Source organism: Pectinophora gossypiella, chromosome 13 (genome assembly GCF_024362695.1).
Source record: "Pectinophora gossypiella chromosome 13, ilPecGoss1.1, whole genome shotgun sequence".
Classification (NCBI taxonomy): Eukaryota; Metazoa; Arthropoda; class Insecta; order Lepidoptera; family Gelechiidae; genus Pectinophora; species Pectinophora gossypiella.
In genome coordinates, this window is record NC_065416.1 from 13373215 (window position 1) to 13385687 (window position 12473).

Here is a 12473-nt window from a genome sequence, read left to right on the forward strand (position 1 = left end):
TACGTATAGAACGGCAACTCTCCGCTCCCCACCAGCGTCTGTGCTAGGTTTACCTCAACCCCCCCCCCCCCCCCCCTCGAACATACTTTAGGGTGGTATTAATAAACAAATCTCAGCTTCGAGACTGCCCTCAAGATCATGTCAATGTGACAGTTCTCATATAAAAACAGAGACTTGAGCATGATCTTGAGGACAGTCTCAGCTGAGATTCGTTTATTAATACCACCCTTAGACTTAAATCGTATGGCGTCGGATGTCACACACACAGTTGCGCGTGTATGATAATGTCAATGTGTAGTGTCTGTGTAAAACGAGGTTGTATGTATGAAGTGTCCGAGGTGTGATTAGAAGCATTTATCCTACAAGTCGTTGGATCTGATGCTGTCTCGAAACAAGTATTTCCAGTTGCGTGTAAAAACCAATGATCAGTGTGGTTTTCCTGCCGATGCTAATTCTAACTAATCAGCCGATTTATGCTAAAGAAATCAAAACACCTACAAAATATATTAAAAAAATAAGTACATAAGACTTAGAGCGAATAATAAACATAAAACCTGTTCCGCTGCTTCTCTTCCATGGCATGTCGTAAAAAGGGACAAAGGGATTTCGTTCTTTCAAACATGCACCATTATGGGTAATGGGCTGATAATTGTCTCCATACACTCTTGCCATTAAGGTGGTCAATCTAACACCAGAACTCTGACACCTACCGTCCGGAGACGTCACGATTCCTAATTCAGCGCTTAATCCATTAGAGTCGATCTGGGGGCACGGGAGTGCTCCCGCCAAGACGAGAAAAGCGGAGCGCAAGAGCAAGGGCACCCCGGGTGAGAGCCTTCAGCGCTCCCCATTTGTCCGGCCAAGTAGTTAATGCCATCTGCGGCAAACCTACAATAAGTCACGTCAAAAAAAAATAATGATAATAATAATTTGCAAGGGCACTTCTTACATTTTCTCGAAACGTTTCATCGATATCTTGAACCCTAATAACTCTGGTTTGGATTGTACCAGATAAACCAAATTCTCAGGATATGTTGTAGCGAGTAGGCGCCGCTACTTCAAAAGCGCACCCCTGATGCCGGGCAGCAGCGGTATCAGTACTGGTTGGAGGCCGAGGAAATGGATCCTGGTAGGGCTCTAGCTAGAACATCAGCGATTGAGAAATTGGTCGGTGCGGAACGGAAGGCGATTGGAGCATCCACCGTTCTACACGCCCTATCTATGGAGTAATGGCGATTACTCCACCGACAAGAGCGCAGCTCTTAAATAAGGAGAGAGATGTTTCCTGCATTGAACTTATTAAACATATAAAGTTTCAAACGCATAGCTATTTTACTTTAGATTTTATTGATATGCAAAAGACCGCGATTTTGACACTCACTACTGACGGAGCCACATATTTTGCCTAACGTGTAGAGTTTGTAAACATTGGGTTTGTATAGTCAGCCCGTGTAGAATTAGAAGCTTGGCTCTACATGAGATCTGACAACTTTTTGACATTATGATCGATATGATGTCGTCTTGGCACCATTTTACTGGGCACCCAGGCCTGTTGTCTTAATTTTTTCTATTTTTCTGTGTATGAGACCCCTCAGCGTTCGCCAATTGTGCGGCCAAGTAGCGAATGCCATCTGAGGCATACTTACAATATGTCACGTTAAAAAATAATGTCTTCACATAATTTTATTTCGTTATGACGTATACCTACAATATAATTACATTTTCCACTTATCTAGCATGACCTATGATAGTACCGTTATTGTGACTTTCCACGCTATAATTTCCAGTGTTACTTAATGATACCATTTATATGGAAGGTGTTATTAAATTGCACCTTTTATTCGCGGAAAAATACATATTTTTTGTCAAAAACCCACTTACTTTTATAATTTAATTAAACTTCAAATTGGAGTGACAAAACAAGGCTTTAAAGACACAAAAAAACATTAGAAAATATAAGGAACGTAAATGGCTATTGAAATCGAATTTAAATAGAATTTACAAATTAAAAAAAGGCATAATAGCCATCATCATCTCCTTAGCGTTATCCCGTTTTTCACGGGGTCCGCTTACCTAACCTGAAGATTTGACAGATCCGGTCTTTCACAGAAGCGACTGCCTGTCTGACCTTCCAACCCGCGAAGGGAAAAACTAGTTCTCTAACAGGTTCTCTATGTTTATCTATGATAATGACAAAAATAATAATTTCGATCACCGAATGGTGTGGCTACACTTACGCCATCTATTGTCGCCGAAACATATATGGCGCGGGTCCCATCAATCCAACACTCGGTGTGAGTACTGAAACACGACGGACACGATAGAGATGCGTAGACGAAGAATACATGTTTTGCTGACCCCACTTAGAATGGAATAAGGGCTCGAGAATCGCTTACTTTTATATTATTTTAATATTATTTTATTTTTTATTATCTTTAATATTGCAGATTAATAGTGAGATGATCCGTGCTTCGGAAGGCACGTTAAGCCGTTGGCCCCGGTTACTACTTACTGATGTAAGTAAGTAGTCGTTACATGAGCCATGTCAGGGGCCCATAATAACAGGTTCTTACCGCGTTTAAATGGGGATATGAGACACCCGATATTTCGACACTGTTGCAAGTGCCATGATCACGGGATGACTGATGAAATTGGAGTGGAGTAGGTAGATCCATAATTTAATAATTATGATAATAACCGCGTAAACTTAAAACAATGTATGTCAGGGGCCTTTGGCGGCTCAATAGTAACCCTGACCCCAGGGTTGATGAGGTTGGTACTCCACCTCACAACCCACACGATAGAAGAAGATTGCAGATTTTCGTCAGATGTCATTATTACGCTGAACTACGCTGAACACAATGAAAACCGCTGAATATTTATATTTTTAACAATATTCTTCGTCTATAATTCCAGTGGAAAACGCGGTCTGTCTTTGGAGAAGCTGTCAACGCGAGCTCGCTTCTGCGCATACGCCTTCTATGCGTTTGGCGTGCCAACCGCCCTGACCATAATCATGGCAGGATTGGAGTTCTCTGGGCTCCCTGCTCACCCCCTTTTGCCGAACATAAAGCATCAAGGATGTTTCCTGTTTGGTGAGTTTTAAGTCAAGTCTGTTTTGCGATTTAGTAGAGAAGTAGTTTTGTATTGATTAACTTGTAATTTAGTGCCTAAAAATAATTAAGATACGCCCAGCCAAATCTCGATGTGGCCAAGTGACTGTAAGGCAAATTGACAAATACGTTACTCCCAATCGATCTGCCCAACTTTGTATTGGGCACAACATGAAATAATAAAGGCCCACACAGTGAGACGTCCATACAGTTTCTCACTCATACACAGTGCAAACAGCGTCACCAGGTTCGTGAAACGAAACTACGATACGCCCAGCCAAATCTCAATGTACGCAAGTGACTGTAAGGCAAATTGACAAATACGTGACTCCCAATCGATCTGTCGAACTTTGAATTGGGCACCTCATGAAATAATTGGTCATATCACGAAATCCCGGCACATCATGACCCGCTCAGACAGATCTCGATCGGCTCACGACATATCAATGAACTGCATACGTATACATTGTGTTGGTGGCGCGATCGCTGTTGAAATCGTTACACCTGTTATTGTAATTGGTCCACCTCCTATGACTCTGTATCTCCTTCCAGGAAAGAGCAAGCTCCTGTACTTCTACGGGCCTATAGTAGCTCTCTGCGTTGCAAATATGCTGTTCTTCATCCTGACCGCGTTGAAGATCGCGCAGATCAGGAAACAGACATCCGTGCTCAAGTCCAAGGAAAGCACCATGCATGATCAACACAGGAATGATCAGCAGAGGTAAGGATGTAACCATGAAATATTTATTTTCTACCGTCATCGTAACATATCGCCTGTACCCTATAAGACCTTTGTATTGTATATTATACATCCTCCTCCTCATCCACTCCTCATTTTATTACATGGCGAACTATGAATTCATCATCATCAGCCCATTAACGTCCCCACTGCTGGGGCACGGGCCTTCCCTATGGACGGATAAGAAGATCAGGCCTTAAACCATCACGCGGGGCCAGTGCGGATTGATGGTTATTAACGACTGCTAATGCAGCCGGGACCAACGGCTTAGCGTGCCTGCTGAAGCACGGAGGAGCTCGAGATGAAAACTTTTTTTGTGGTCACCCATCATATGACCGGCCTTTGCGAAAGTTGCTTAACTCCAACAATCGCAGACCGAGCGCGTTTACCGCTGCGCCACCAAGCTCCTCATTTATTGCCATTAACCGGGCACAAATCCTGGAAACTACGTGATTACCCATCAAAATAAAAAAGGCATAATAGCAATCATCATCTCCTTAGCGTTATCCCGTTTTCCACGGGGTCCGCTTACCTAACCTGAAGATTTGACAGATCCGGTCTTTCACATTACCTACCTAATCCAAACATGAATTCAGTGATTTATTTTACACCGATATGAGATAGGCGGAACTAATATAAACAGATGACGACATGCAGTCGTTTTGATACATAGTATTTTAATAATTATGATGAACTACACGGGTACATAATTATTCCAAAATACAATGTATTGGCAGAGGCGTACCTATATAAAAATAATTGTTGCTTGATATTTGGATTACATTATGTATAGAATTATGTTGCCAACTATATTGCTTCTTTACTTTGATCAGAATAATAATGGATGGTATGTGTAATTGTGCCTAGTTGTAATAAAAAGGGTCATCATTTACACCCAAAAACAACAATAAAAGATGAATGCGTCTGTTATTCATGATATTAGAAGTTTAAACAAAAGAAAATCTGTACAGCGCCATCTACATTGCCTTTGACGAACGTATCCTGGAAAATCCCTCATTGGGAATAGGTAACTGTGGGCTTATATTATTGTTATTTAACCTGAATAACACAATGATATATATTTTTTTTTTTTCATCATAAACTATTACCTTTCCAGGCTTCTCCTGTACGTCAAGCTCTTTGCCGTGATGGGCATCAACTGGTTGCTAGAAGTCATCAGTGCCTTGTATCCCGATGCTGATTACCTGTGGCGCTACACCGACGCATACAATGTTCTCATCGGCCTCATTACCTTCATCATCTTCGTGTGCAAACGCAAGATCTTCAGGCTCATGAAGAAGAGGTTCGTCCCTGTTACCTGATAGGTAGCTATAGATGTTTATTGCAGTTCTAAGTAGACGAACTTGCGGAATTCCTAAGTGTTTACACGTGTTTCATTACTTGCTATCAGTACCACTATGTAATAGATACATTCCGAATAGGCTATCAGACCCTGATTGTCAAGTGGCGAAACAGGGGGTCTAAAAAGGCCACATTGAAGCAATTTATCTAAAAAAAGCAATATTGCTTTTGACATAATTTTGACATTGCGAAATTGCTTTTATATGCGTAAATGTCAAATAGCATTTTTGCTTTTTTAGATGAATTGCTTTGATGTGTCCTTTTTAGACCCAGGTCTTAAATGTATTGTAGTATAATAAAATTGGAATTGCAGTTTGCATTATGTTCCGTTGGTCTTATTCTGATCATGCACATTTTTCTGTATATTGTGCACCGATCTATTTTCTAAACTAAATTCACTTTTAATTGCACTTCTACAATGCAATCGGAAACACATTGAATAAACATGTACCAGCGTATCTTTAAATATCTGCCAAAGAGGTAAGTCTAATAAAAAGTAATATTAGAAGAATTAAAAATATGAACAATTCTATGCCCAGGATCGAAGAAAGTATTCATCGACGCAAGAGTGAAGTTGGGAACATGAGAGAATTCAGCCAAAGAGACAGAACAGACTGGAGAAGCTGTCATAACCAAAGAGCTAGTCTAGACACTATCCGGTCATCTCTATGTGTGGATACTGATAGTGTTAAAACGAAGACCACGCAGTGTTAAAAAAAATCTAGTCAATCAACAATAGATGCCCAAAAAGACATTAGCAAAATGGTGGTCTATGACAATTGAGAGTAAAGACTGTTGAAAGAGTAAAGATGAAAAATGTACGTTCAATAGTTTAAGAGGAACTGTGACAATTAGATAATTTATTGCAAATAAGTAAGTTATAGTGAAAGGAGATAACAGAAAGCCTCTCTTTAGAAGAGTAGATACTAATTACAAGTTTATCACACAATGTGTTTACACACAAAATTATGAGAAAGACAACGCAGGGGAAGTCCGACCAACAGTCGATCAATGAATTTAAGGTACCTGCCAAAAAACTTTTTACAAAGAATTAAATTAACCCGGGCACTGGTTTGGAATTCTTTAAGGCACTGGATTGAGACTAACGGAATGTTCACAAAAACTAACTTGTATAAAAGAATGTTTTGTGAAATAAAACTGTACAATAAAGTGACAAACTAACTTTCCGACAAATGTGTTAAATCTGAAAATAAAACCTACTTTCAGTTTGTTTAATATTTGGAATGCGGTGACGGCAAATGTCTAAAAATAGTTTAAAAGAGTTCAAACGCAACAGCGATTTTAAAAGCGTAATTCTTACTACAATTATGAGTGGATGGATTTTTGCACTAAATTAAAATGCATGGCAAATTATTTCTCACTCCGTCGGTTTGGACACCAAACGTGTATCTAATGACAGATAATTCGAAACCTTATTTTGCAAGTTAGTTCATAAGATTCTTTGGATCTTCCTCACCACAATATACCATTATTATTTCTTTACAGATTTGCGAAACCTACTCCTGTTCTATCTCCTCTCATAACCCAAAAAACAACATCTCCTTCTTCATCATAATCATCTTCAAAATTGGATAAAAATCAAACAATATGGTCTACAGGTTAGAAATGACTGTCGATAGAAGGGGTGCTAATTTTCTGCTAATATTGAATCTCTACTGTCTACTGCTTTTTTACTAATCTGCGTGACTAAAAGCCTGTGCCCACTACACCGTATCATACTATGACCGTGTCAGGCAAGGACCGGCGCGTGCCGGACGCTACAATGCCCAGTGCAACGGAACAACCCCGATCTATCCCCGTAAGTACCGGGTATCATGGCCGGTCCGTGCATAGCACGCTACGGTGTTGGTCGGTGACGGAACGGTCTAATGGGCGTTCTAGAAATTCATACAAAGAATATTTATTTGCCTGTGCCGAGACGGATACCGTCCTGGTATGATACCGTGTAGTGGAATTTTATCATCGGCTATTGCTTACTTCAAGTCGATTATTTTATGTTTCTCGTAAATTTTTTATTCAGCGTATCGTCATCTTATAGACCACATTAAGCCAAGTGCCTCTGTATGTGACAATAAACATGCATTATACGTAACCCACGCCCGTGCACACTTTAGGGTGGGCAAAATCCACAAGTATAAAAGGCAATTTTCAGCCACTGGTAACACAAAACTCTAAGGAAATGATAAATTATCTTCTCCTTCTATCATGTGGGTTGTCAGATGAGAATTACCAACCTTATCCACCCTGGTGTCAGGACTATTATTGAGCCGCCAAAGGCCCCTGACATGGCTCATATCGATTAACGGCATGTTGCCTTTCGAAGCAGGGATGATCTTACTTTCGAACAATCAGGTGATCAACCTGTAATGTCCTAACAAAACTATGGATCACAAAGTGATGTTTGTGATATGTCCCCACCGGTATTCGAACCCGGGACTTCCGGATTGTGAGCCCAACGCTCAATTACTGGACTAGAGGCCGTCATAATAAACTATGATGGTGACAGGTGATTCTATCGCCCATGGCGATGATTCATCAAATCTTAGCATATCATTACTACCTACCTACTAAAACCTACTTTGGATACCTACTAAACATTGTTTGAGGTTTACGCAATTACCGGGTTCCTATAATAAATTATGTGACATTGTTGCTAATTGCTGTAGACACCATCTAATTAATTAAATATTTTAAGTTATACCTGTCATTTTTTTGACAATTAAAATTCTGGGGTCTTCAGGAATCGTAGTTATTGGCCTCGATATTAGTGACGTTTCTAGTAGATCGAAATCGCTGAATCTAAGCCTACTCATTTATTTTCTTTTCTGTCCAGGTACAAGCAAATGCGAGGCGAGCCAATGTCCAGGACAGCGACTGCTTCATCACGCACCATCTCCAGCCGGGATGACATCAGATTGGGTTCCATGAAGACCAACAACAATTGAAATTATACTGCTCTTTAGAGGGCACATAGATTTCAAACAGCGAAAGAATTTCGTAGGTTGAAAATTTTGAAGATCTGGCAGCAAGCCGGTTTAACGATTTTGATGTTAAAGATGTTTCTTTTACAAATATTTGGAGATTCATTTTTAATTTACTAAAATGTGACGTGACTTGTGTAAAGAAAGGTGGTGCCTGTTATCTTCGGTTTGAGTAGGCGATGCCTCGCAAAGGGGATAAACTCTTACAAAAGAAATTGTACATTCAGATTGCCATACTATTTTATTCATCCGAAAAGAAAACTAAATTATTCTCTACAGCCTTTAAGGTATTTTATAAGTAACAAAAAGGTGTCTGAAATAAATAAAAAACAGACAGTAATAAAGAAGATAAAAAGAAAGAAGATTATGATGGTGTTGGTGATATAAACAATGCATTAGAAGGAGCGTTGAAGGTAAATGAAGTTACACGAGACACTAAAATATCTATTACTCTACGTAGTTAATTAGCTCTGCACGTAATTCAGTATTTAAGAAATAGTTATAAAAACCTTAAAGACAAGTTTTATAAATACCATTACTGCCTCATTATCGAATTAAGATTAAATAATAATTAGCATCGACGTATACTTTGTTATAGCAAACATTTATGAGTAAGAAGCGTATAAAGATGAGAATAGACTTTGTACTTAGACATTTGATTAAGATGTTATTTGGATACTAAGGCACATTATACATAGTGTTAGTGACATCGTAACAAATACTGAGGAGGATGATTCAGACCATGATTCTAAGTTGATATCAAGTGGATTTTCCTGTCGGAAAATTAAAATATATCAACTCAGAATCATGGCCTGAATCATTCCTCAAAGTTTTCGTTACGATGTCACTAAGACCCTTTATAGTGACCCGAGTGACTTGGTAAAACCCAGTGCTCTGTTTATCTAATTAAGCTAACACATGAAGGCGGTAGTATCGGTATAATTCGGGTATTGAATAAAAAATTATACTGCGTAAGAACAGGAACTCTACCCCGCACCAATTGGTATCGGGCACCGACCTTACCCCCCTCTGGGTCTTACTTTAGTCTTAAATGACTGGTAAGGAGTAAGGGAGCGCGTGGACAGTCTGTCTCGCACTTACACGGTAAGAATGAATTTTTGAATGGAGTGTCCGGGGTATGATTAGAGGATTTTTGGTAATGTTTGAAGGTGCATTCTTACAAAATTCTAGCAGTTTCATAGTTTCTACTTACCCGCTCTGAAACACACCCGATACCATCTAAATGTGCAGTAAGCTTTAATTTATGTTACGGTGGTTCCTCTTCTTCATGTAGTTGGTCGTTAACAACCTCCGTGTCCAATAGTAGAGCGTTGGACTCACCATCCGGAAGCCCCAAGTTCAAATCCCGGTGGGGACATATCACAAAAATCACTTCAAACCCTAGTTTGGGATCCCTAGTTTGGTTAAGACATTACCGGCTGATTGTCCGAAAGTAAGATGATGATGCTTCAGAAGGCACGTTAAGCCGTTGGTCCCGGTTACTATTTGCTGATGTAAGTATGTAATCGTTACATGAGCCATTTTAGGGGCCTTTGGCGGCTCATTAATAACCCTGACACCAGGGATGATGAGGTTGGTATTCCACCTCACAACCCATACGATAAGAAGATGTCGTTGGTATATCACGCAATTTGGAATCTGACTTTCCGTCGTAGTGTGTTTAAAAACATTCATAGGTACTAAGTTTATCACGTTCAATGAATGTTTGCTTATAAATGTGTTGTTATTAGGAATCCTAAAATTATGTTATATTATTGTAACATTATTGTTAAAACCAAATATATTTGATGTAGTTCGTAATGAGTTTGTAAGTACGTATTTTGTAAGGTTTAGTTGCTAGGCCCAAAAGCATTTATCGATATAGATAAGCAACTTCATGTCAGTGTTTGGGCTTGCCAGAACAACTGTTATTTTTTGTGTATGATGTGAATTTCTCCAAGAACTATATATACGTTTAGAGTAAAAATTGTACCTAGACCTTACATTGGACGTGGGTAATTTATTTTTTACGAAATAGTAACGCATGGTCAGATGACGTCAGCTGGGCTAACCTTGAAAATGCTAGGTGTCAGTTTTGAGCTTATCTGGTCTTCTCATACCATGGTAACCACGATCTCGAGCGAGTTTAATAGCGTCGATTTTCCTGATCGCTTAGCTCGTGACCTTGACGCATCGGGCAGATCGGATTAGATCATTGATCAATTGATGTATAATATTATGTTGCTAGATAGGATAATATAATAAACGCTCTAGACGAAGCCCAGTCGAGTCGCTAGTATGTCAAAAGGCATACTTACCATTTACCTGGTCATTTACCCTATAACTTAAATCGTCATTTGTTTCGATATCGCACGAATTCCATCGCGTCGTGTGGACGTTCGCTGAAAGTTAAATAGTGTAATAATATTTGAATTTGGATTGTATCGTTTATAGAATATAAGGGTTATATACATGTATGTATTATATAATATTAAAAATGGCAGCACAAAAGTACATTGTATAAGTCGTTTATTACAATATTAAGAGTCAACCATTTTTTTTTTTATAATACAATTATATTTGATGTATTCTTGTAGTTTTTATTTCATACATTATAAAGTTCACACCACAAGACATGAAATGACATGTCATAAAGAAATAAATAAATAATATAACATCACGCCTGTATCGTCGAAGGGGTATGCAGAGGTGTATAATATACAGGGTGATAGTGACATCGTAACGAATACTCAGGGGGATGATTCAGACCATGATTCTGAATTGATATCAAGTGGAATTTTCCGTCGCAAAATTCATTGTTTTTTTTTTAATTATTTTAATTCTAAACTTTTGCGACGGAAAATTCCACTTGATATCAACTTAGAATCATGGTCTGAACTTGATTCATCCTTCAAAGTTTTCGTTACTATGTCACTAACATCCTGTACATACACTCACTCCTCGCCAGCTATGTTTATCTAATGTAATAGGGGGCAAGTCTATAATGTATATATACAGGTACTTAATAATAAATACTTAGGTATGATTTACCAGTTTGGAACGTTTCTATGCCTATTTTCCCTCACAATTACATCAGGTATAGTTTATTTACATTATAAAGTATAATTTTGTTGAGGAAAAGTAATTGTTTAAATTGTAATAAGTCAATCAGTCCTAATTTTGGCTCAAAATGTAAATACGGGTTAATTTTGCAACGTGCTTTCCTCAAACTGTCGTATTAAGTACATTGATACATACATAAACTCACGCCTATTTCCCACCGGGGTAAGCAGAGACTATGAAATTCCATTTGCTTCGATCCTGATACACTTCTCCTGCTTCCTCTCCGGCTTTCGATCACATTTTTCGCCACCTTTACTGATGCAGCATTAATAGAAGATAATGAAAAATCGGTTCATAAACGACGAAGTTATGCCCGAACAAACATAAAAAAAAATATACGGTCGAATTGAGAACCTGCTCCTTTCTTGAGGTCGGTAAAAATAACAAAAGGATACAATCGGGCCGCCGGTCGGTGGTCGGGTAGCCGTTGGTCCTGGCTATTAGCCGTAAAACACCTCCAACAACCCGCATTGGAGCAGCGTGGTGGAGTATGCTCCATACCCCCTCCGGTTGATTGAGGGGAGACCTGTGCCCAGCAGTGGGACGTATATAGGTTGTTTATGTTATGTTATGTGATACAATCGGGAAGCACCGGCTGAACCAACGACCAGACCTGCACCAATGAGTTCAATGTTAAGTGCAGTTTTCACCGCGTTGGTCTAACAGAAAGCTCCGTGAGGTGTGGATATATACTTAGTGCATTTACGATGGACGTCATCATCATCAGCCGTATGACGCCCACTGCTGGGCATAGGCCTCCCCCAAGGATCTCCACGACGATCGGTCCTGCGCTGCCCGCATCCAGCGGCTTCCCGCGACATTCACCAGATCGTCGGTCCACCTTGTAGCGGGCCTACCCACTGAGCGTCGTCAGACACGTGGTCGCCATTCTAGAACCTTTCCGCCCATCGGCCATCGGTTCTCCTCGCTATGTGTCCTGCCCACTGCCACTTCAGCTTTGCAATTCTCCGAGCTATGTCGGTGACTTTAGTTCTCCTGCGGACCTCCTTATTTCTGATTCGATCGAGCAGGAAAATACCAAGCATAGCTCTCTCCATTGCCCGCTGAGCGACACTGAGCCTCTTCACGAGACCCATAGTAAGCGGCCACCTCTGACTATCCCAATTGAGATTT

General features: G+C 39.8%; 1 protein-coding gene across 9 annotated transcripts in view; it reads left to right on the plus strand.

Annotated features, from left to right (window-relative positions):
* Positions 1 to 9605, plus strand: part of LOC126372140 (G-protein coupled receptor Mth2-like) — a 65626-nt gene extending 56021 nt beyond the window's left edge. For 5 of the 9 annotated variants that reach the window (XM_050017750.1, XM_050017746.1, XM_050017753.1 and 2 more), the window contains 5 exons: positions 2917 to 3095; positions 3666 to 3834; positions 4970 to 5155; positions 5754 to 6236; positions 8069 to 9605. In XM_050017750.1, coding sequence (XP_049873707.1) covers positions 2917 to 3095; positions 3666 to 3834; positions 4970 to 5155; positions 5754 to 5928 — 709 coding nt within the window. In that variant the 3' untranslated portion in view covers positions 5929 to 6236; positions 8069 to 9605. Of the gene's footprint in view, positions 1 to 2916; positions 3096 to 3665; positions 3835 to 4969; positions 5178 to 5753; positions 6237 to 6720; positions 6834 to 8068 lie in introns of those variants that run through there. The other 4 variants (XM_050017748.1, XM_050017747.1, XM_050017752.1 and 1 more) reach the window with 4 other exon arrangements.
* Positions 9606 to 12473: the final 2868 nt, after the last annotated feature.